The sequence below is a fragment of the Gobius niger genome (assembly GCF_951799975.1).
Source record: "Gobius niger genome assembly, chromosome: 3".
Lineage (NCBI taxonomy): Eukaryota > Metazoa > Chordata > Actinopteri > Gobiiformes > Gobiidae > Gobius > Gobius niger.
Window position 1 is genome coordinate 17,140,124 of NC_136854.1, and position 26,559 is coordinate 17,166,682.

At 40.1% G+C, this 26,559-nt stretch overlaps 2 protein-coding genes across 3 annotated transcripts in view; both read left to right on the forward strand.

Moving 5' to 3' along the window:
- The window catches only part of lrba (LPS-responsive vesicle trafficking, beach and anchor containing), a 462,623-nt gene that overhangs the window by 433,064 nt on the left and 3,000 nt on the right, over positions 1 to 26,559 (forward strand). The gene's annotated exons all lie outside the window — the stretch shown is intronic.
- The window catches only part of nr3c2 (nuclear receptor subfamily 3, group C, member 2), a 142,459-nt gene that overhangs the window by 75,482 nt on the left and 40,418 nt on the right, over positions 1 to 26,559 (forward strand). For both annotated transcript variants that reach the window (XM_079552694.1, XM_079552693.1), the window contains exons 3-4: positions 3,022 to 3,149; positions 24,413 to 24,529. In XM_079552694.1, coding sequence (XP_079408820.1) covers positions 3,022 to 3,149; positions 24,413 to 24,529 — 245 coding nt within the window. The remainder of the gene's footprint in view (positions 1 to 3,021; positions 3,150 to 24,412; positions 24,530 to 26,559) is intronic.

A 26,559-nucleotide genomic window follows, 5' to 3' on the forward strand; every position in this document is an offset into this window, starting at 1 on the left:
ATGTGCCAAGGCAACACTTCAGGCATGTTTTTAATGAGGGAATGACATAATAACATGATGTAAAGCTTGAAAAAGTCGATTTTGCATAATACCCCCCCTTTAAAGAAAAGCACTGCTTTTATTCCAATGAGGAAATCATTAAATAATCAGAAATACGGTCTATACATTGTTATTGTTGTGAATGCCTATTCTAGCTGGAAACAGGTGATTTTTAATGGAATAGCTACATAGGTGTGCAGAGGCGCATCGCTCCAGTGTTCTAATTGTTCTTGTGTTAGCTTATGCTGGACTGCTGCTGTTGTGCTGATTGGAAAAGCTATACAACTGGCCTGAGTGACCCCAAACTTTGGACCGGTAGTGCAAAACTCAGCTCTACCCTTCATTTCATGCCATACACTTTGTACATGTGCAAATGCTTTTGTAAATCAGGCTCTTTGAGTGTAGAGTAGAATGGGTACGGCAATGCAGAGGACAGTTGCATCTATGAAACAAAAAAATGCAAGCAAACAAACAAAAAATACTGATTGGACAAAAACGGTAAAGTTGGGCCAGTGCCTTGGCGGTGGTCTGCGTGTCCCATAGCTTTATGCAACCATGTCCGTTTGGCAGGCTGAAGTCAGGGAGAAGGAAGACCCTATCAATAATAGACCGTGCATGATCTAAATACACGTTGTCCTGATGGGCGAACTCATGTCAGTAACCTCCCGGGCCTCAACGTATATCCCCCTATAGTGAATGCAATATTTAACAGACGCGGCTTTTAATACGTGTAAATATTTTAATAAACCACAGTGTTCATTTGAATGCACATGGGACTCCTCACCGATATACCGCCAGCCCATTAACAGCCAGCATAAATCATATATTAATGAAGCCTTGCTAGTCTAACTTATTTATAGCAGTGGGGGGGGTCAGATGCCATGTGTGAGCAGCAGTCCAGTCCAAGGGCTAAGTTTATTTAATGATTTGATGACCTGTTACCACTTCCCGCCGTCGTTGTATCTCTATGCATAAATCAGGCGGTTACAATGAATATACTGTGCGTTAGGTAGTACATTGTAGTGTAGATACAGAGCGCGTATCCTTGTTATATTTATGAGGCTAATGTAAAATTCATACTAGAGTTTACTGAGTTCGAGGACCACATGCGTGCTACTGTAAAAGTGTGGGTCTTAGCAGTTCTTTTGGTAATTTGTCATTTGTACCTTATGTTTACGCTTAAGCAGTACACATATTCTCTCACCGAACCCATTACAGTATGATGGGATGTTTCCAGTGGTGTACGGAAGGGAAGACTGTTTGTGTCATCTGAAAATTTGTAGTAGAAAAAAAAAACTCAAATGAAAAAATTCTCCCTTAAAATATTTGGTATTTTTAAAAAAATCAAGCCCTTGATTTCAACAGTAGAAATTCAGAGAGTGAAATTCGCAGTGAAAAGTTCTCGCAGAACATCCAAGGTCTGAGCAATCGATCCAGAGTCGAGCCAGACTCTGGTTCATCAAACAAGTGACTAATCAAAATTCTTAGATTTGTCTTGTCGACTCCTGTTTCCTCATCTGTAAGTCCCGCCCACAGAACACACGAACCAATAGGAAACATCCTGCGCCTCAGCTTCTCAGTCATCCAGGATCGATGGATCTTTACACGCTGAATTTAGACTGTTGAATTGGGAGTGTTGAAAAATAATACAGTGAATATTGAAAAGGGACCAAAAACATTTCAATGTTAAAAACACTCAAGGCATACAATTCACAGATATTTAAAATTCACATTTTGATGACTCTATAGGTGGTGAGTAGTATTAGTCAAACAGGTTTACACTGGTAAGGGAAGGTGAGGTTTACTTTGTCAGTTTGTCTGCTTCACATACATCCACAGAGAAGACACATAGAAATATGAAGATGCTTCTACACATTCTTATTCACAAATAGTTTGGAGGATGTAATTGGTAAATGGTCTCAACTTATATAGCGCTTTTCCACCTACATTAGGCACTCAAAGCGCTTTACAGCAAGGATCCACTCACCCATTCATACACCAATGTACACAGACACTGGGGGCAATGTGGGTGAAGTGTCTTGCCCAAGGACACAACGACAGTGTACACTTTCAGGAGGTGGGATTCGAACCCCCAACCTTCCGATCATGAGACGAAAATTATGGATTTTTTGTTTTCTAATCTATTGTATAAGCACCAGTGGTCTTGCATCTTAACTACAAGAGTCAGAAGAATGTTCTGAAGATAGAAATGAAACGTCCTGAGTCCAAGTCAAGCCGGCAAGTCGACGATATTTAGATCTTGACTATGATAATCCGAGGATGTAACTGGTTCTCGCACATCCCTTATGTACAGTATGGCTAGTTTCCTTTTTGCTATGTAACATCCTGTGCCCTTTTCCAATTAGGAAGTAAAATAATAACAATCTTCAACAATTAGGTCACTAATTATTAGGTCAGCCCATCATTTTCTCACCTTGGTCTCTACAGTCCTGTCCACCACTGTAGCCGCCTGATGTATGCGCCGCGCTCCTGACCTCTCGACGGCTAGCACACGGTGGCGAAGTGCTGCGAGCGGGATTCTGACTCAACAAGTCATCCCTTTCCGGGATAGCCTTTGACCCGTGTTCATCATGGCGCGCTCGTCATGTGAACTACGGCTAATTACCGCCGCCTTTGGAAATACGGCATGAATCGGCGTGGGTAAAATTGATGTCAACAGAAACAATACATCAACTGACTTTTTTCCTGCTCCGTTGGCCTCTGAACTTTGGCAGATTTGAGTCTATTATGGCGATTCAGTACATTACTGTCAAGGGCAAAGTAACTGATTGTGTCTTCATTGTAAAATGCTATAATTTGTGTGAGGCAAAGAGATAATTTGAATACTTTCTTTATCAAACTTCAACATAATAATGTAAGAGGAAATAGAGGAGCGTGAATGCTCCATGTAGAATGCAGTTTGGTTGACTTTTGACAAAACTAATGATTTATAAATGTTTTCCCTCTGTGTTGTCTTTGCAGCTCGCCTCTGAGACAGCCCTCGTCCACGGCCAAAGTGTGTCTGGTGTGCGGGGATGAGGCGTCGGGATGTCACTATGGAGTAGTGACGTGTGGGAGCTGCAAGGTGTTCTTCAAAAGAGCGGTGGAAGGTAGGCACCCGACTCCCGACCGGGCCGGTGGGAAATGTGACTCATGTGTCAGAGTAACCTACTGTATGTTATAGTGTATTAGCCCAGTGCAGTGCTCCTCAAAATAGTGCTTGCACACAATACACAAAGAGCATAGACAATTGAGTTTGAAATGAAATGTATAGAAGTTGGTCAAATCTGCTACTTAAAATCAACATTCACCTCACAGTCATTGTTGTTTTCATATTTTTGTTAAAGGATTTTTTTGTCCCATAGGCTTTATTGGATTGGACAGCACAGGGGTGTTTGTGCTACACAAACATTAGTTTGGGCTGCTATTGTTTTTAAGATATTGATAATTCGAGATAAGGAAGGAAGGAATGAAGATAGAAAGGAAAGAAGAAAGAGAGGAAAGAAGGAAGGAAGGAAGGAAGGAAAGAAAGAATGAAGGAATTAATAGAGGAAGTAAGGAAGAAAGAGAGGAAGGAAGGAAGGATGGAAAGAAGGAAGGAAGACACGTGCAGAATAGCTATTGATGTAGTTACTTATCTACCGTGTGTCAAAGAGTGTAAAAACCCTTCCTTTACTTTCAAATACGTAATACATGACAGTATTGACAGTAATGTGATGGTTTATGATGCAGTAGATTCAGTATATCATTACTCCATCTTTCTTCTGGTTATCTCAGTGTTGCTTTAAGAATGATAAACAAATATATAAATGATTCTGTGTATATTAGCCATGAATAAGATGGGGAAAACATGTACACAGCAGCTGGCGGACTGTTATTAGTCAGCCATGTGCTATCTACGCTAAGATGTTGGTGATGAGGAGAAAAATGCTAAAAGCTAAAGTACTGCATATATTTAATCTCTTCCATCAGTCAGAATCTCCTGAATAATTTGTTTGATCAGTGAACTTTCAGCTCCAATTCCAAAATATCATTAAATATTCATCGTCATTGTCCAGTAAATACACCTGGCTTTGCAATTTGATCGATTCAATTTGAAAAAGAAAAAAAAATCAGACAGAGAAGTCAGTATTTCTGCTCCAGCTCGTGTTATACCACATGCACCGCTGGGAAAATGAGCAGCCGCTATAATGTGCTTTTCATTTTGAGGCTGCTGCCCGGAGCGTTGGCCTAACTCGTTTAGTTTACCGCTGGAATACACAACTGACTGTAAAAGCAGGGGGAAGAAAAAGAAAGGCAAAAAAAAAAAAAAAAAAACAAGCTCGGAGCCAGCGCTGACCAGACCTGGAGGTGTTTCCCTTAACCACCGGAGCGATCGGCCAATCAGATCGCAGCGTATTTTATCATATAAAGGCGCATTTCTTCAATCGCCCGTGTCAGTGGAGCTGGCTGGGAAAATGGCAGCGGAGATACAGTACTTTTTGCCAATTATATAGAAAATGATGGGCTAAACTCAAATGTATTCATATTTATTTGTGTGTTGTGTTCAGAACTTTTAGAGCAAAGGACTATTAAAGAGGGATTTTTAGGGACTAGGTGATAATCAAGCACATCTTTACCACTGTCTTACACAACAGTAATTTAACTTCCTGATTACCCAGCGATCTGTGAGCTTTCAACAATAGCCACTGGAGAAGTTTCAAAGATTAATCAAAGATGCGCTTGTGACTCCAAATACAACTCCGGGTATGTTTCTGACGAGAAGCACATTGTAACTCTAAAAAGTCGATTTTGCACAATTTCCCTCCTTTACAATAAAATATCTTTTTAAAATACCCGAACCCCTGGACTTAACCTCTTAACCCAGAACCGCGCACATTTTCTCCAGTTTGGCTTTACCCAAATCTAAAAACTTCTTGATAAAAAATGCCGACATAAACAAGAAGAAAATGAGGGTAAAAACAAGTCAAAAAATGTGACAAGAACGCTATAAAGAAAAAAACTACAAAAACGTGACAGAAACTGACAAAAAAAACGTCAAAAAAGTGACAGCTCGGCAACAGCGCAAGGAAAAGATCCCTTAAAGGTACACTGCGTAACATTTTGGACTATACTGTTGCCGGCAAAACTAAACATGCTCCTATGACCAGCTCGACACAGAAAATGCTATCTGTCACATACAAATAAAGTCAAGTCTAAATCAGGCCCATATGGATATTTTCTCACAGCAGATTGTTCAGTAGAAGTGAAAAAACGGCATTCATAGCAAGCATTAGCACGATGCTAACATGAAGCATCATGCTAGCATTCTCTGGATCTATAGATAGATAGATCTATAGATCTATAGATACAGACGGCATCTCTGGAATTGCCCATATAAGATTTGAAAACAATTAAGGGGGAAAACTATTTTGAAAAAATGTAAACTTTCTCTGAGACATGGAGAGGAGAAAAATAAATACATGAATAACGGAGAATGCTAACACAATGCTTGTTCTAGCGGTGTTGACTAGCGCTTGCTATGACTGCCCCCTCGGCGTGGCCATGGAGACGAGCTGGAGACATACCCACTCCCGGTAAAGTTTACAGTCATATCTTAGGAAGGGTGAGCTTCATAAATGTTTGTTTGTACATTTATGAGATATTTTTTCAATGATAAAATGCATCATGAATCATAAACTTCTACGCTGTGTGGCTTTAAGATCAGGTCTTAGCAATTAACAATTTCTTGAAAAAGTCGCTGTATTAAACGCGACTGATCACTATTTGCGTTCCCTCTGAGATCCCGGTGATGCCAACCAGAACTGGCCATGATTCAAAGTTCTGCATTTGTTATTATAAATAAAACCGACAGTACGTAGTTAAAATCCATATAAAACTATTATTGTGTCATAAAAGGCATAATGCAATTCTATCCGAAGCTTATTAGTTTTTACAAGGAGTTATGGGGATTGGGCGCACTGGCCAAGCCCACTGTATCCTCACTGTGACCCAGGAACACAATTCAGTTTTTTTTGGACACACTAAGACGCACTTTATTTTTTTTTTGTCATTCATAGACACAAAAGCATGTTTAAATTGCAAAAAATCGCCTGCAGTGTTTAGTAAGTTGTTTGCTCAGCGCCAGGAAACAGTGTCCTCTCAATCGAGGACAAAAACTGTAATCGCAGAATCACCCCTTTTACATTGATATTTTACATGAGTCTCCCCTCTGTCCCGAAAAACCTTGAAAACATGAACAGCCAGCAAGGGCGGCCCGCACGTGAGGAAGGGTGAAGTCATGGAGGCCGGCCGTGACGCCAGCAAAGCGCCGTTACCTCAGGCGACCTCTTCCACAGCTGCTGCGAAGGTGCGAACGGGCGCTAACAAGGCACACGGCAGGGGGAGGGCTCACACAGGCAACGCGAAGGGGGGGGGAGAAGGGAGAACCATGGGACGGGGTAACGGATACGGGACGAGAGCGGAGGAGGGGGTGGGAAGGACGGTAAAAAGTCAGACTGAGAGATATAAAAAAAGAAAAAAAAAAAGAAAAAAATGAGCGCAAAGTGATGTGTCAGCACCGGGGTGGAAAGTCGGACGTGAGGAGACGTTTTATTCTCGGAGTTATAGAGGAGGACTGCGCAGGTTGGAGGAGAGGGGAGATATATCAGAGCCCAGTTCCGCGCATCCGGGGGGAGAAGCTGCTTCTCTCTTAGCCGTAGCTCATTAGCAGGCTAACTGGCCCTATAACTGCGGAGAAGGTTAGCATCATAGGCCACACATCACATGAAAAGCTCTTCAAGTGATGGGAGAGAGGAGATAAAGTCCAGGCTGCTCTTCTTCTTCTTTTTTTTAATTGTATTATAGCGTCATCAGAAACATCCTATAGTCGCCTGCGTACACAGGATGTAAATGGGCCCACAGCTGGTCGAACATCATCCGACCTAAGGGTATTTTCTTGACACACTTGTCATCAGAAAACAATACTGCAGAATGCCCAGAATAACGCTCAATACATCAGAGGGGCTCTCAAACTGCTGGGTCGCGGCCCAAAAGTGGGTCACAGGTAGGGGTGGGTACCGTTAAACGACATCAGTATGATATCGGAAAAAAAGTTTAGGTACTACTGGTGTCGAAAAATGAAAGTATGGAAAGCAGGTTTCTGAAAAAAAAATCAGATTTCGGTATCACTTTTTTACAGTACCTTGATACATTGTACGTAACTAAATTTAGTGCAATGTTATGTGCTCTGTATCAATCAATAACTTGTACCTATGTAGTACTTTTATTAGTACTTTGTAAGTATATAATATAATAAAACATAATGTAATAAGACACGAGACCCTCAGGGTTAGGGCTTAAGGTCAGGGTTAGAGTAAGAACTATTTCTTATTACATTATGTAGTGTAAAATAAAGTGTTACCATCTAAGCTCATCTCATCTCAAGTGACTTGGATGTTTCAGCTCAAATAAATGATTTTCACCCAAATTTTTTGCCCAATTTCCCCCCCTCATTTTTACTCATTTATTACTACAAATATTTTCCCTATTTCCCCCATTTTCTTTTCCATTTTTCCCAATTTTTTACCCAATTTATTCCCAATTTTCCCCAAGATTATTTTTGCCACAATTTCCCCCCATTTCCTCAAATTATTTTTCACCCATTTCTTGACATCAACCCGAGATGAACCCGATATTGTGAATATGCAGATCTTCCAAACATTATTGTTCAGTTTTCTGGTTCTAGACGTTCAGTCATTCAGGTATCGGCATCAAAAACCAAGTATCGTCAAAGTACCGATATCAGGAAAAAAAAGTGTAATGGTGCCCAGCCCTAGTCACAGGACCATTTTCAGTGGGCCACGAGTCATGAGTGATTGTTGTTTTGATTGTTTTGATATTTTTGACACTTGGCCTCAATTCTTTGTAACTTGTTATATTAGTTTGAAGGTGTGTCCCCTAAAACAAACCAGTTGAGAACCACTGATACAGGATGTCACGGCTACTAACTTGGAGTCCCTCAAGCATCAAACTGGGTCCCTAGAACTTCTAAGAAAGAAGTGCAATCTAAGCTGACAGAATGAATGAATTAGTTTAGTTTAATTTCCCCTGAAACAGACCAGCTTGTCAGGTTGGAAAGGGGTGTCGGGGTCGCTGATGTATTCGGGGTTGCTGACCACAAAAAGCTGATGTAACAGGTCTGCTCTGTAATCATATTGGACAGTATCGCACAGTGTAATTTAGTGATGGTTCTGCTGTTCCTGTGGGAAAGAGGCAGGCGAGTAGATGTAGACAGCGAGAGAAAGTGCGTTTGCATGAAAAGGCTTTAGAGATTAGTTAGCAGGCAAAGGTAGCAGGCAAGGACAGCAACGGAGTGGTGATAAAGTGAAGAAATAATAGATTCACCAAGAGTTGGCTCACGTGCTGAACAAAATGCTTGTATACACTTCTGCGTAGCGCCTTTCCAAAACGATCACCATACACTGCCGGTTTGACTGGTTCAAATGGAGCTTTGTTCGATTCCAGTTATTTACATTTTTGGCCCACAAGCTTTATTAGACTGGATAGTTCAGCGTGAAAGGAGCAAAATGTCGGAGCCAGGACTCGCAATGGATGGAAAAGTGCCCAGCATACATGTTCCAGCCTGCATAACCACTAGGCCATCATGGAGCATGTTTTTATTGATCCATTTTTAACATTAGTCACCTTGTCTTCCATCGGACTCAACCAAGTACGTTGCGAAGACATTTTTATTTGCCAAACCTGGTGTGCGGCGAATCTCTTTTTACAAATTCTTCTTGAATGCCTCACCAATAAAACTGCGGGATGCACTTCATTCATCCATGTGCGCTCCCCCCCCCCCTCTCCATCTATCTCCGCGCTAAAGACTAAGGTTTGTTGATTCAGGACAGCTGCAGCCAATGAAACGGCTGCATGCGAAGCCTATTGGAAAAGTCCGTCGTATTATTTTCATGTCATCAGTGGCTCGGCATCTCTCTCTCTCTCGCTCCTCTCAGTAACTTCGGTGGATGGGATTTATGGCTCTTAACTCGTAGCCGAAACTGTTTAACTGTCTTTTATTTTTATTTTTTTTATTGATTTTTTTAGACTTGATCACCGTTTGTGCTGTTGGTCGTTTTCGTTCCGGTATGTCTGTGTAAATTTGCATGTAAAATGATTAATCAAAAGTCTGTCTCTTTTTACAAGGGTGTGTCTAAACGGTGGCTCGGGATAGCTCGGTCTTATTGGCCAACCCAAGGTGCCGTCCCACTCTGAAGGCTGTACTGGGTCAATGACAGGTTGACGTCATTGAACTGCAAATTGGCAGAATTTACATTTGTAATCTGGTTGAAGAGCTGGGGACAGGTATGAGAGTATGAGAGTGACGTAGAAGTAGAAATCAAATTAGTCAGCCAAATACTTCGGTTAGGTACTGTGGGCACTGACTAAATGTTTGAGGGTAAAAGTCTGATTTATGTTTCAGTAGTGAAATGCATTATGAGAAACATCCATGAAATGAAGGGGAAACACTACAGGCAAAAGCATGTTTTAATGTTCAGATATGGGCCAAACAACACATAAACTTTTACCTGGAAACCAAAAAAAATCCCTATGATCTTCTCAATAACATCTTTAAGTATTCCACTGATTCAATGTTCCTCCATAGAATTCATATATCTCCAACACAGACGTCCATTTTTACAGATTTTTCCACAAATAAACAGCTTATTATAAAGCTAGACAAGATATCCAAAATTCCCCTCTGAAAAGGTCCTTGTAACTAATGTGTCATGTACATTTAAACCTGGCTCAATCCAATATTCAGTTTTTTGGGGGGAAAAACTGCAATACACTTTTCTCTCATAATCATGTCACTAGTCTACAGCAAAAGTTTCAAAAGGAAGTCTTCAAATTTTAAAAGTTTCCCTATTCACCTGCAGTGTCTCACAGTTGTGCAACTACCTCTATTTTATACATGTCAAAATGAAGCTTTTTCCACTTGAAGATTTACTCACTGTGGAACAAGTCACTTTTTATACTCAAGTAAGAGTATAGATACTTAAAGGCGCTATTCCAGATTTGTTTTCTAGTAGTGGAACTAATTTTCTTTATCCTACTAATAGTATAATGTAAGACTCTGAAAGTGACCGTGCAAGTTGTGAAGACAGATATAGGGCCTTTAAATATAGTACTGCTCCATAGAAGTAAAAAGTACAAAAACTACTCCAAGAAGCACAGTTACTTCATGAAGTTACTCAAGTGCAAAGTGCGAATGCTAAACTTGATGATAGTTTTTTTTTTTTTTTAAATGTTCTCAAAGAGGGTGAACCATGACACAGTGATGACAAAGATAAAATATTTTTTGTTATTGCGTACATCTCTCAACCACCCTAGAATACCGATAAATGCCACCCCCGTAAAAAAAAACAAAAAAACAAAAAACACCCTGTCCGAGCCATTCGTGGTGAATAGTCATTGAAAACATTAGCTTCTATCATGAAAGTAGTTAAAAAGAAAAAAAAATCTGCAACCTCTTTCACTGGATTCAGGACCCGGCCACGGCCTCCACTTTGTTTTTTTATAAGTGCCTGGTTGTGGTTTCCATGGCGCTGGTCTTAATCTTTAAAATCTCTGGCGGCTCAGTGGGGGAAGGTCAGCTGAGGACACGTCTGGAGCCGGGGCAGGTTTGATTGGCGGCTGCGCGGGCCAATGGGAGGGCAGCGAGCGGGCCAGGTTGTAGAAGGAAGGATCGAGTATCAACAGCTGTGGAGAAGGCGAGGAGCAGCGGGCCGGATGCTTGCTCCAGGCGTGAGTGTTTTCCAGATTCTTTGATCGCGGGGTGCACGCCATGTATAAACAGAGGAGGGAAGAGGAGTCCAAGCAACGTTACTCTGCAACAATAATAATAATATAATACACTTATTCAGAGCTTTGTGAGCTTCAGTTGGCGCGTTACTGTTATAACCACAGCTGCCGATCTACGCCACGGGTCAAGTCGACCTCCACATTCAGGAAAACAAGGGGGCGTGAAGTGTCTTGTCCAAGGACCCAATAACAGAATGTGGGAGCCGGGATTCCAACCGCAGACCGCTCTACCACATGAGATAGATCTTAGAAATCCCAAATCTAAAAGCTTCTTGACTGGAGAGCTTACAGCCTATAGGCCAGTGTAATGCCGGATTGGAAAGCTAAGACCTACAAAACTGATGATTTTTTTCCCCCTTGCGTTGTTGCCGGGTCGTCGTCGCTTTTCCTGTTACGTTTTTTTGTTGCGCTTCTGTTGCTTTTTGCCACTTTTTTAAAACGTTTTTTTGTTGTGTTTTGATCCTTGTTTACGTCTCGTTTTCGTCGCTGTTTTGACGCCATTTTTAATAAGCTTTTAGATTTGGGTAAAGCCCAAATGGCCAGAAAATGTGCTCGGCTGAGGTGCGTGTTAAGCGGTTAAAAACGAACTGTACTCGAGCAGAAGCAAAAAGTGCTAATCCACACGGAAGAGGATAGAGTAACACTACTTAAAGTGATAGTCTGTAGGATTACAAAATGAAGAGAGAAGAGAGAATTTTCAAAACTAACCAATCAAGCCCCCCCTCCCTCCCCTCCTGATTGGACCTGAAAGCCCGTCCTGCAAAATGTGGAGAGATCGAAAGATAATAAGACAGGCCAGTTCACTGGAAAGCTCGTCTCATTGGTCAAAGCGATGGCACCAGAGGATTCTGATTAGTCTCTGAGATCAGCAAAGGGAGGGACTTTAGAAAAAACTATGTTATTATTTAATATTACGTTATGTCACATGGCACGTCCAGGCGGTCAATTATGTGCGATCTTTTATATTTGTAAAACGCTTAAACTTACAGACTATCACTTTAATTCATGAGCATTTTGTTTGGGCATGACATTACATTCTAGTTGTCACACTCTAAATTAACAAAACAAAACTGATTTACAAAGGAAACTAGTGAAAAATAGAGAAAGTAGGCAATTCTTTGTCATGAAAAATGAATGGCAGAGATTATACTGAAACTTGTGAGACAACTATGAGTTTATTGAGTGATTTTCTGTCATAATTTGAACAATAAATGCATCTTGATCAGGGGAGGCCTCATCAACAAACAGGACAATGACTTTATGTAATGTTCTAAATCTAACTAAGTCTAGTGCGCTATTATTCAAGTTAGTCACCAAAATAACAGCTTCTATTTCGATCCGCTTTTAACTGGAGCCATGCAGACAGGCGGACTTAATTGTGCAGCGCCTCATCCAGCACAGCTGCTGGTGTTTTCTCCCAAAAAACTGTGGACACTTAGATTCTGCCGGACCTGCGGCCTCCGCAATTACATCTCAGAATGGCTTCTCTTTTCTTTTTTTGAACCTCTTACCCCCCGCCTTAACCAAACTCATTTTCTCCATTACCTAAATCTAAAAGCTTCTCGACTGGAGTTTACGGCCGACCAATGTGACGCCTCATTTGAAAGCTAAGACCTACAAAACTGGTGGTAACCTTTTTGTCGCCGCTTTCTTGTCACATTTTTAAGCGTTTTTTTGTTGTTGTCATATTTAGGTCACATTTTCATCACATTTTGTCACTTTTTCATCACTCTTTAGTTGTGTTTTTGTTGCTTTGATATTGTTGCTTTTCCTGCATGCTTTTTTTGCCGCGTTTTTGACATATTTTGGAGTTGTTTTTGTTGTGTATTCCTCTTTTTTAATCGCTTTTTTATTGTTTCTTTTGTTGCTTTTTCATCTCATTCTTGTCACTTTTTTGTTGCGCTTTTGTCACATTTTTGTCAATTTTAGCCACTTTCTTTGTTGCGTGCTCACTCTTTAGCCGTGTGTTTTTGTTGCTTTTTTTATTATGTTTTTGTCGCTCTCTTGCCACTTTTTTGCATTTAGATTTGGGTAAAGCCAAACTGGAGAGAATGTGCTTGGTTCCTCTGGGGGTTAAGTTGTCTATTCTTTTCTTCTGGAGGACGACAGTCACTAAAACAATCAAATATTTTGTCAATAGTTTTTTTTTTTTTTTTTTTTTTTTTTTTAACAGGCAAGTTCCAAAAGAAATAGACCCTTTCCCAAAGGAGCTAAAGCAGCTGTTTTGCGCAACAACTTACATAAGCGCCGGGTCAAAATAACACGCTGGGAATTTTTAAAGCTGGCAGCATTTATTTATTTATTTATTTTGCAACGCTTTATATTAAAGGGGCATTATGCAACCAGAAAACCTACAAAACCATTGATCCTGGAGCGTTGTAGAGACCACTGTGATCGAAAATGAAGACAACATGCTAACCGCACATACAGTCATGCTGGGTCACTACAAGGTCAAATACACACAAATATCAAGTTATGTTTTCCGCATAAAAAGTTCCATAATGCCCCTTTAATGGGTGCTTGTTAAGTATTAATGAGTTCTGAATAAGCGTTAGGGATTAAAAGTAAAGGCCATGAATGGGATGCTTGTAGAGGTATATTAATAAGCTGCACATTATACAGTCTCTTCAAGGTAATGCCTTCAGGGAGGAGACTGCGAAATCCACGGGCCAGGTCCAGTCGACTGAACAGCAGTTTTATCCACCAGGCTATAAGGAAGCTGAACTCCCTCCCTTCCCTGCCCTCCCTGTGCTTCCACCCCTCAAAAGCCATGTGTTGTCATGTTGTGTTCAGGAAATTGAAACTTGAGTTGATAGAATATATATAAAATCTCGAAACCTTGAAGGAGACATAGATACAGACGGCATCTCTGGAATTGCCCATATATGGTCATGTTTGAAAACAGTTAAGGGGGAAAACAACTTTCTCTAATTATTCAAAAACTACTTTAACAAATGCTGAATTATGAATATAGTTTTCTACTAAATAAAGATACAAAGACGTGGAGAGGAGGAAAATGGTTCAACAGCCCATAAATACATAAATAATGGAAAATGCTAACATGATGCTACATGTTAGCATCGGGCTAATGCTACCGGTTAGCTAGCGCTAGCTCCAACTGCCGTTTTTTTTTTCACTTCTACTGAACAATCTGCTGTGAGAAAATATCCATATGGGCCCGATTTACATTAGACTTTAGTTATTTGTGATAAATAAGTTCATATTCCACCAGAAAATGGCTAAAAAGAGTGAAAAATTGTGTTTCTCTTTAGATTCTATTTTTCCCCCTCGGTGAAGCCACGCCCCCTTCTATGACGAGATGTCGTCTGTATCTATACAGAAGCTACTACTACTGTTTGTTAGCTGAAAATGAAAGCAAAATGGTAAATCCGCGGGAACCCGAAATATGTTATTAAGCCTCAATTTGGCAGATGACCACTTAACCTCATCACGTATTGGACAGAAAAGCTGTGGTCTATTAGGCAACAGGCCGCTAGTTCATGACACTTGGGAACCCTGCCCTATAGTAGAGCCTGTGGGGCTGCTTCAAAAGTCCGTTTTCATTTTAGGCCTTGTGTTTGAGCTCGTGAGTTTCCTTTTGGAGAAGCAGCGGTAGCCGAGATCAGCAGGTCAGATAGATCACTTGTTAGAGCCGCTCCCTGTGGGAAACAGCGCTACCCTTTCAGGAGCCTGTGATGCACATCGCACTGACAGAAAACAGACAGCCATCAGTGTGTCATTAGGAGAGAGAAAAAAAGGAGCTGGGGTGGACGACGTTAGAGGAGTAACAGAGGGTGCCGTTGCAACAGATTTTGTTTGTAAGGAAAAGACAATAGTGCTGCGGCAGTAAGTGACCACGAGCTGGACTCCAGTATAATCATGACGCTGTCCACACCTCGCATTCTGATCATTTCAGAGCTCAAACTGCCCCCACTCAACTGCGGCTCTGAAAGCAGCTGGTGCATTGCTTTCCTTTGTGTACCTGACTTTTCATGTGCTTCACGTGAGCCAGTGAGTGATTGGTGGTTGGTGAGGCCGATGGCACAGATCGACATTCCCGTTCTCGTCAGTCCCAGGGACAGCTGTGGCTTCATACTGTCTGCCTGATCCTCCTAGCGTAAATGACAAGATTTTTTTTCTGGTTTCATTCTTTATTCTAAACAAAGCTGCATCTTTAGGTTCATTAGCTACAGTTAAAAGTTTGGAAACGCCTTTTATATGTATTGTTTTCGGGTAATACTTTATTTCACGCTACCCTCAATACATTGAACCTGCCAAATTTAGTACAATGCAATGTGCTATGTAACAATGTGTAATAACTTGCACCTATGTGTAGGCCTGTCACGACAACAAATTTGAAGTTCGATATATTGACGCAGGAAAGTATCGCGATAAACGATATTATTGAATCCAACGACACTAGATACTGTCAACTCTCAGGTATAAAAATGACAGTAAACCTTTGTTCTTACAGTGCATCATCATATCCTAAAATACCACACTAGCTGCAATAAACATGACATATAGTGTAACTCAATTTGCTTCAGTTAGAAATCAAAGTTTCACCAAGACAGAATGGAGGGAATGCTAATAAATGTACATAAATATCGAGCCCAAAAATATGTCGTTTATCTGTTATTTATTGAACGATAAGTCAATATAGTGATTATCGTGACAGCCCTATGTCATACATACACGATGGAATAATATGTATTTGTAGTTTAGTAGAGGTACATAATGTAATAAGGGTCTTAGGCTTTATTACAGTATGTACCTCCAAAGAAAGTACTAATACACATTATTCCATTGTGCATATACTACATAGGCGCTAGTTATTACAGATTGTTGAAAAGCAGATTACACTGTACTCAGTTTTGTTTGGTACAATGTAACAAAGTTTGGTAAAATAAAGTCTAGCCATATTTCCATTGTAGAATCTCACTTTACAGTATTAATTTATGAATGAACACATATTCCTTCACAGACATTTCAGACGACCTTAGGAAGCTCATTAAGAGAATACTAAAAGTAAAGGGTGGCAATTTTGAAGAATTATTTCACCTTTTGTTGTTTCCCATACAATCCCACGTGTTCATTCATAGTTTAATGTCTTCATTGAGAATCGTACAATGTAAATAGTGTTGAAAACGAAGAAACGCCGACACAGTAAAAAGTGTTTCCAAACTTTTTGACCGGTACTGCATGTCTTGTGCCAATCAGAAAGTACACCTTCTGTCACGAATTTCATAGTAACTCAAGCCTCGGGGGTATTTGTTATAATACTTCATGCAACTTTTCATATTGCCTACTGTATATACCACAGCGTTACATACAAACATCGTCCTAAACCTCACTGACTGATAGGGCTGACAGAAAAGTTTCAGAAATGCCACTGGGTCCGCGGCATCCCTGCGAGCGCCAGTGCCTGTGTGAGGCGAGTGTGTGCGCGAGGGGGGGTGCGCGAGGGGAGGAGGAGGGGTGGGGGGGGGGACGGCTGTGTTGTATTTCCTGTGTCGCAGTTGACTGTTTTTTAGAGCAGGAAAAATGGGCTTATGTAACGGTCATGTGATTTGGCCAGAAATAGTGGTGGGGCTACAGCTGCTGCCTCTCCTCCTGCCGCTCCGCTCCTCGGCTTTTGGCAGCAGCCAGACAGACACACTGCGCACAACTCCGCGAGCTCCCAAAACAACTTCTGCCCCGTCCCGCGCGCCGTATGCAGAGCGGAGTGGCATTACTGTAGACTTTGGGCATTACTGTACCGCTCGGTAGCTGTGAAATAAAACATTATGCTTCTGAAGAAATGCGCATCGGTACATCACTTTTCTATATTTCTCTCATGATACAGTATGCTAGATTTCCAGTGTTACATGGTTGTTGCATTTTGCTCTTTTTGGGGGGTAAATCTGACAATACTGTGTACTTAATGCATCCTGTATACTCGGCCACTGTCAAATTGGAAATTGTATAAAACAAAAGAATTCTTCAACACAGACGGGAACATGAAAAGGCAGGAAGTTTATTGTATTTGGATGTCTACTGTCTTAAATAGTGCGCGAGTGTAGCTAGTATTGATTTGCTGTGGATAATACAAGGCTCTCTGTATAAGTGAAAGAATTGCCGATTATGTGGAATAAGCTCTGACGTAGAACAGCAGTGGCGTTCAGTTACCGAATAAAAAGTAAAAATTTTTACGTCGTTTATGTTTGCAGTAGGGCTGTATGATATTGAAGTCACTTGCGATATGCGATACGGCTGTTATATCGCAATAACGATATTATTGCGATATTTCACTAAACCGCTTCAAAACAAGACAACAAACACTACACTAGGACCAAAACAAGACAAAAATTGAACTAAAAATAAGGAAATGTTTAACTAAAACTGAACTTTTACACATGTATAAGTTCAGATGAAGACTTAAGTGATGTTGCGATGTATAGTGTTGTGGGTTCTCGCGATACGGATATTGCATCACCTAATATCGCGATACGATATTTTTTTCCGATACATTGTGCAGACCAGTGTTAATTTTGACAACATATTTTATTTTAGTTTTAGTCTTAGTCTTTTGACTAAAATGTAATTTAATTTTAATTTTTTGATTTAGTCAAAAAAAACGTTTCAATTTTAGTCTAGTTTTAGTCGACTAAAATTGCATGTCAATTTAGTCGACTAAATTTAAGACTAATTTAGTCGACTTTGCATTTATAATATTCATTAGAATCATATTTAATCAAGGTCCTCGACTACATGGAGCTTCTCCCACATGAATAAAGCACAAACCTGTTCATTTGGCAGTGAATTTAAATGATCTGAGGCTCTTTCAGACGGTCAATAGAAGTTTGGATGATTTTAGTCTCTCCTTTTAATTTTTATTTAGTCTTATTTTCGTCGACTAAAATATCTGGACATTTTAGTCATAGTTTTAGTCTCATGAGGAACGTTTAATTTAGTTTTAGTCCAATTTTAGTCAGCAAAAATATCACTTTGACTAAAATTAAGACTAAATATTTTAGTCGACGAAATTAACACTTGTGCAGACCTTGTTTGCAGTGATCTCTTTGTAGATGCACCACAGGTAAAATACTGTGATTCTTATCAAAGACATCACAAAAGTAAAGGCAGTCTCTTCATGTATATTACTAGTACTAAGTACTAAGTAACTTGTTTACCTTAATTAATCCTTTTCGTACTCCTTCTGGGGGTAATACAAGTGTTAATGGGATGATTGGGGGGTCCTTCCTCTCCCCCTGGTGTCTCTGGCCAGAAAACCACCTTTGCAACTTCGCTGCCACCGTGTCAGAGCCACCAATCCACACAAATGGAATCCCGAAGAAGAAGCTAACAGGCTAACGGGCAAAGCTAGCTGCGGGCTAGCACCACTTAAACAGTATTTAGAGCCAGGTTTGAGTGAAAACAATTATCTCCATTGTGTAATTGGATGTAAATATCCCTCTCTCCCTTTGTCTTTTCTGTCAGTGTAGTATTTACTCTCACGGACAATTAATGAGTAGAAAACTGCAACATGCTACAACACCTGCAGTGGTGCTTATGGCCTCTAGGGGCATGAGCTACTTAGTACTGCTTTAAGAGAACAAATAAAGAAAGAAAGAAGTTTTCAAAATCTATGTCAAATACTTTATTTAGTTAAAAAAGAATAACTTCTACAAATGGGTAATAACCCTAAAACCCCCTTAGCTGTGGCTAGAAGTGGCTGTAGCTAGTAACAGTATCCTAAATATGGAGGGAATGAAACATGTCGGCAACAATACAAGCGTACGCCATTGTTATCATTCTACTAACATGTCAGCCTTGTTTTTTTTTTATTTGTCCGCACACTTCCATACTATGTAGGCCAGCGATGTAAACCGTGCAAAATCATTATCTGAGAATCATGTTTTCCAATTAACGCTATGTAAACCGTAGCGATATGACTAATGGTGTGCTTTACAGCGTTGTAGCCGTAATTGTCCGGAAGCGGCAGCGCGGCGGTCTCGCTCATGACAGTGAAGCTAACAGGACGAGAATCCCTCCTGCCCTTCCTGCCGTAGCCCTCAGCTAAACCCAATGATCTCCCGTTTCAGAGCGCTTCCTTCCGCTCCGCTGGCTCTTCACTGTACAGCTCTCTCCTCTTCTTCTTCCTCCACCTCCTCCACACCGACATCTCCATCCATCCCTCGCTTTTTTCCTTTTTTTTTTCCCTCGCTTTTTTTTTTTTTTCCACACGTCCGCCAGCCCTCTCAGCGCCACACGCCCACGCAGCGCCAGGCTTCTACTAGCACATATACAGTGTAGTCATTCACCGACGTATACACAGCGAGCCAAAGATGCCCCACTCCATCATTTGAAAAGCAATGGGGGATGATATGGCTGTGGATGAGGATATATAGGCACAATGTTACAGGAGAATAGTTAGGAAGGGCTGAGGAAAGGACCTCCCCGATAGAAGGCTGTGTACGAATGTGCACTGTGAGGTGGAATAATGAGTCAAAGTGCAGTAACAATGGGGGGAGAAGTGTTACTTTGAGTTACCTCGCTTTGGAGCATATGGGAGCATTAAAGATGTAATTGCAAGTCATGCACAAAAAGTCATGTCAAAAATAACATGCAACGTTGCAGCTCAAAGAAATAAAGTTCTGAGGGATGTTTAGTTAGTTGAACAAACATTGTTTTCGAGTGGTGGAAAAGTACTAGAGTTGTTTACTTACATGAAAAGCTGAGCTAAGGGAACAAAGAATTTATCTGGTCGTATCGCTATACAAATGAGATTCCAGATGAAGTAAAGATTGAAGTAAAATGATGAAAGTATCCACTTTCAAATGTACTTGAACCTGAACCGAGCACGTCTTCTCCAGTTGGCTTTACCCAAATCTATAAGCTTCTCGAAAAAGGCGTCAAAATAGCGACAAAAATGAGACGAAAACTGGGATGAAAATGCATCAAAAGAGTGGCAAAAACGTGACAGAAAAAAGCGATGAAAAAGTGGCAAAAATGTGATGAAAAAGTGGCAAAAATGTGATGAAAAAGTGGCAAAAATGTGGTGAAAAAGTGGCAAACATGTGATGAAAAAGTGGCAAAAATGTGATGAAAAAGTGGCAAAAATGTGATGACAATGCAACAAAAAAGCAATGGAGAAAAAAAAAGTTTTGTCACTTTTTCCATTGCTTTCTTTGTTGCATTTTCATCACATTTTCCTTGCTCTTTTGACACTTTTATCAAGAAGCTTTTCGATTTGGGTTAAGCCAAACTGGAGAAAATGTGCTCAGTTCAGGCGATAACTTGAGCTTTTTTTTTCGAAAGAGTGGTTGAGTTTTCCTCCAGAATTTGCTGGAAATTCAAATATTCAATCCTTTGTTCAACCCATGAAATGTGCCACTGGCTGCAACGTTTAGCGATGTCAACGGCGACGGACAAAATAGAATCCATTTACATCACAATCATTAAAGTTGCCATAAACATACTGTATACTCACGGCAAATGGCGCCTCATGACTCTTGCCTTCAGTTATAGCTGGCTATATAGTGTCTGTAAAAACACGCACAAACATATGCATTGTCACATGCCATAAGCACTTCTGTTCATGCAGCGCTAATATATTGTTTACGATGCATAAGTTATAAGCTCAATGTATGTTTTTACACCCCTGGGTGCTATTTAAGACCGTATTTATCTACCGCTGAGAAGTCACAATGAGTCTCTTATTTGCAAGTGGGATTTCTTTCAAGTTTCTCCATCTTCCGAAAAATGACACAACTATAAAATGCATCACCCACTGTTACTCATCATCATAACATGCACATGCAGATATATCTCATTTATCATGACCTACATTAGAAAAATTTGGTCTATTGTCACAGAATTGTCCTGTCTACTACTTACTGTATATAAAACGCAGGACGCCATGCTGTTTAATCGTGGCAGGGGTAGCTATCTGAGCCATAGGACATGTCCCCACCAATGTTTCAGGATGACTAAGTTGTCCCTATCAACCTTTAAAGCAACAACTTATGTGGCTCGGAGAGAGGAGGGTCAGCATCCCTATACACTTTCTGAGAAGATCTTCACATTTTTTAGGGCACAAATGTCCTACAGTGCGAGCCAAATTACATACCGTTTGGAAGCACTTTTTAATGTCCTTTTTTCGACACTACTTACTAGGGATGCATCGATCCGATACGGGTATCAGATATCGGAGCCGATACTGAAAAAAATATGATATCAGGTATCGGCTACAAACATCCGATTCTGAACCGATACAAGTTTTGGCTCCAACCACTTTAAAAACAACTTTCACCGTCTAAATATGGGCATGCTGTATGTCATTTTAAAGCTACGAACCTGGAGAATGCAATCGCTGAGTTAGTTTTAACCTCTGCAAATGTGTTTTTGATCGCTGAGCAAAATGGAGTGGATAGCAACAGCATGCTAAAGCTAGTGGGAGCATGCTAAAGCTAACGGCAGCTAATCAAGGCAGGGACAGAAATATCTAAAGTGGCCCAATAAAATAAAATCGGCCACTGCCAAGTGTTTGTATTTTAGTTTGTTAAATGCTGTTAAACAATAACTGATAAAAGATATTTGTAATGCACCAGATGTAACAATCAGATGACTTTACGTGATCTGTTAATGTAAAACAGCCTGTCCCAAGGTTAGTGTCAAAAATCCAGTCATCCTTGTCAAATGTTTTTTTCCATTAGTTTTTTAATAAATAGAACGGGTAATGGATCTGTAGCATCATTATTGAGCTCACAATGAAAATAAGAGCACTTTTTCACTCAGAGAAAGCTACTTTTAAGAAAGTCTCTTGGTATGGGTTAATATCGGCAGACACTCAAACCCCAGTATCGGTATCGGAAGCAAAAAAGCTGGATCGGTGCATCTCCACTATTAACACTGTGTGGTTCTCACTGAAGCAGCGAACCTTTGGAACACTCCCCCAAACAAAGTGATTTCCTGCACAAACTGCAGTACATTGACACGCCTGACCAAACAGTCATTATCAAAGCAACCCTGAATGACTGTGATATGAACTGTGTAAATGCTGAGTGAGTGACAGGTTCCTGAAGTGGGAAGTGTTTTTATAATGTGAGTGAAATAATGCTCAATCCTGTATACATTTGATGTACTTTTGTATAACATCAACCTGTCCAGGTACTACTTTTAGTTTTTTTTGCTATAAATCTTCTTTTTTAGACTAATGTCTTTTGTGCATTGTCCACATGGGATTATATAGGAAAGAGTTAAATTATTATTTCTTAAATTCTACTAAGTTGCCGCCCTTTATTTTTGGCATTTTCTCCATGAGCTGCATAAGGCCGTCCCTGACAGGGTTTTCAACAGTGAAGTGAAATCATTTCCGGTGACCACATCGTGAAGCACATTGAAAAAATGTCAAACGTGTGCACAGCAGTAATCAAAGCAATAGAAGAAGAATTCATTTCAACCTTTTTTTGGTTTAAAACATAATTCCATGAGTTCATTCATAAATAAATGCCTTCAGTGAGAAACTACAATGTAAATAGTCTTGAAATAAAAGAAAAACAATGCTTGAAAGAACTGTTTCTAAACTTTTGATGGGTGTAAAAGGTGTGGAAACACAGGATGTTCGTAGCTGTGCGATTAATTAGATCAGATCTTTTGCTCAAAAACACTACATACATAGGTGTTAACGCTTATCCTGTGTGCGAGAGGAGAGAAGGGTGACATGCTGCCTGTTGCCTGGGAGGATCGTAATGCAAAAATAAGGCGTGTATGACCCGACAACCCAGAGTCTCACCCCAGTTCAGAACAGCAAGGCACTTTTCGCAGTTCCGGAAACTGACTTACATTATAGCGGGACAGACGTGGAATCAGACGTTTTATAATGCGGATATCTAGGTATAGGACGAGTGCAGCGAGAGCCCATCCGGATATAGAGCATAGTGGTAATTGGCAGTCATTACAGCATGTACGTTCACTCATTTACAGCGTCTATATCCGCAGACAGCAGGTGCTGGGCCCCAGGACAGGCGTTCGGTCACTGATTATATTTGTACTAAGATAATAAGGGAGTTAGTCTGCAGTGGTTGTTCATATGAATATGATCCCTCACATGTGTAGCTCAAGGAGAGGAAATGTAAAACATGGAGGAGATGATATTACGCTTTGCCCCGTCATGTTGGGCAAATTCACATTAATCAGACATATATAGTGCAATTATTTTAACAGTTCTTCTTTATTTTTAGGGATAGTTTCTGACTTTTGACATCACTTTAGGTTGGGTTTTATACTAATAACATTTTTCTTGAAGCAATGTTGGGTGACGCAACATCCATAATCTCAGGTCATCATAATATCGTCTGTCTGCCTGATATGTATACCTTTACTTTCTTTTTTAGTTTGCTTGGAGCCCGAAAACAAAACTCCAGATAACTTAAAAATGTTTAGTTTTAGTTTTGTTTTGTAGGGATGGGCGATACCACATTTTTTGGAATCGATACGATACAGATTTTTGGGGTCATTTTTGTCGATACCGATACCAATACTGTGGGTGAATGTATTTCAACCAATATACATTTCTAAAACTGGTTATTTTATATAATTAACTGGTCAATTAAAATGATATTACTTTAACTGGTTAATTAAACAATGCTAATGTGAAATTAAATACACATTTTTTTTTATTAATACATAAATGACAAACAGAACCTAAACCAGAATGATATGCCCGGCTCAGTTCAATCCTTTACTGTTGTGGACTGTTTTGGCTCAGAACAAAGAAATAAATCATCCTTTTGTGTTGATAATTGCTCCCCCGCCTTCTTTTTACATATGCAAATAAGTATTGATACTTTTTGCCCAATATCGATATCTAAAAAGTAGCAGTTTGGTATCGATGCATCAATACTTTGGTATTGATCCGCCCATCCCTATTGTTTTGACACAGTTTGCAGAAAACAATGAACAAATGGCTTAAAGTCCCTATACCTGTCGGGTAGCATTCTTAATGCCCCATAAAAGTATGTTGTAACTTGTTGTAAAAAAAAATCTGGATGGGCGAGGTTTGCATTGTATTATGATTCCTTGATGTTGTGTGTGGTCAACCCAAATAGTCAATATGTGACCGTTTTCGTCACATACTGACTCCGAAGCACGGCTGTGACGGTCAAAATACCCATTTCGTCACAGTTTGACTAAACAGGTTATTAATCAGTGCCTTTAAGTCTGTTTTTTTTATTTCACAGAACATATAAGGGTTTCTTAAAACATATTATTCTTACAATTATATCACTTTTTCAGTGTACTTGTTTGCAGAAAAGCTTTGTAACATTATTTGTAAAAGTTCTGTCATTGTATTCGTAAGCTTTCAAACGTAGCTGAAGTATAAGTAACAAACTCTGCGGCTCTTTTATACCTGAACTCAAATTCTTGTCCTGTCTTCCTGCGGTGCAAAGCGCGTGCGAGGGCTCCCTGCAGATTCCCCTGTCAGGCGCATGTTCAGGCTCAGCGGTGGAGCGAGGCAGTGACAGTTGTGTCTTGTCTTCTATAGGTCAGCATAACTACCTGTGCGCCGGGAGGAACGACTGCATCATCGACAAGATCCGCCGGAAAAACTGCCCCGCGTGTCGAGTACGGAAGTGTCTGCAGGCCGGGATGAACCTCGGAGGTGAGCATTCACAGCCCTGGACTGTAGAGTTAATGCATGCTTTTAGTAACTTTATCACAGTCGAGGGGCAACATCTGCACGTAAAACATCCTATACCTGATATACTGTATATCTGACTAACTAGCAGGTTTGCTATTGCTCCCTGTTCTTCGAACTCACCATATTTTTAGCGGCCCTCTTAGTTTTAGTTATAGTCCTGGGGATAACAATATTTTTTTTATCAAGGTTTTTGACAGATTATGCACACAATAGAAACAAGTGTCAAACATCGTGAACAGGACTTTTTCCCTATACTGCTCTCTTCATCCTTTCATCATCACTTTGCTGTTGCTTATTGACAGCGTGCCGTCTGCACATTAGTTTATTAACAGCTTTCTGCGTTCATACAGGTGAATAGGGAAACTTTTTTAAATTTAGAGATATCAATTTAAAACTTTTGCTGGAGACTACAGGCATAAACATGAGGGGGGAAATGGATTGTGTGTTTTCGTATTAAAATGAGGCTTTTTTTTTTGCCTAAAAACTAAATAAAAGCCAATGAGCCATGTCTAAATTTGTGGTTTTATTATATATATATTAAATATATTAGATAAGACCTTTTCTTAGGGGATTTTGTGTATCTTGTTTTGTTTTTTTTTAAAAAGGTGGTTTTTTTTAGTGAAAAAATCAGTAGAATTTAAATTTCACCTTGTTTTTTTGATATTCAAAACTCAATACATCAGGTTAGGGATTAGATATCGAAAAGGAAAAAAACCTTCTAAATAGACTGGACAGTTTGAGGTCTGCAGGTACTACTGATATTGTCGCATCCATGTGATAAAAATGCATTTTGAGAACATTTTTTTGAAAGAGTTGTGAATAGTAGGTATTTTTTTTGTTTCAAGGTGAAATTTCATGTTCAGAGACCAAATTGGCCTAAAACCTGAAAATGTTTTGCCTCTAGTGTCTCCCCTTAATTGGGGGAAAAACACTTTGTGCTAAAGCAAAGACGTCTCAGAGACATCCCTGTACCAATCACTGACAGACCACTTTTTAACATTTTTGTCCTATCTCATCAACCAAAACTTATTGCCGTGACAAAAAGGGGCAAAGAAAATAATTTTAACGAGTACATCGTTGACAACTCTGGTCCTTGCGAAGAATTGGTATTTTGGAAACGCATTTGGAAAATTTCATTCATAAGGGACAGGTTCTAAAGTACCTACACACACCAATTCTCAGTTTTGTACTAAATCCAAAAGTCAAATTTCTTGCCCACAGGCCATAGTTTGGACCAGCACAGAAAATAATTCTTCCTTAAAACAATGAACTGCTTTGACACCCCAGAATCATTTCCAGTAAACAAACAAAAAAAGCAAACACATAGAATCTCCCCTGCCCATATACAAGCCTTCAGGAAACATTGCTGGTGAGGATCGGAAGCCCCGGCTACTGTACCGCCGCAGTCACGTGTCACAGACGTGACATTTGAGTCAGCTCGGCTCTGTTTTATAAGAAACGATAGAAGGAGAAAAGTAGGTTTGAGGAGTCATGAGAGGCCCGGGGATGCTGACTCAGAATACGTTTGTGTGTGTGTACGGACTTTCTCGCTCGGAGGTACAATATGCAGAGTGGCGCCCCTGTGGTGAGGAGCTACTGTACTCCTCACAATACATGACAAAGCCCCCAGACAGTGTGGAGTTATCAGGAAACACGACACTACTGTTTGAAGGCTGCGGGCGCATTCAAAGAGAGCTCAACAAGGGTTCTATGCTTTATTACTGTTCATGTTCACAGTGGCATTGTTTGGATGACGTCTGGGGAGGATACAGGGCAGATTTGTAACTCAAAAGCTCCATGTGTTAACCACTGTTTTGTTTTGTCAGTTTTTTTCTCAATGAAATTATAAAAATATCTTATAAGGAACAAACGTGGAAACTTACTTGAGTATCAAGAAATATTTGAAAGACGACAGATCGAAATCACGCGAATACCGTTGAAACAAAAGGTGAAATGCTAAACACAGTAATGAACCTTCCTAGAGAAAATAG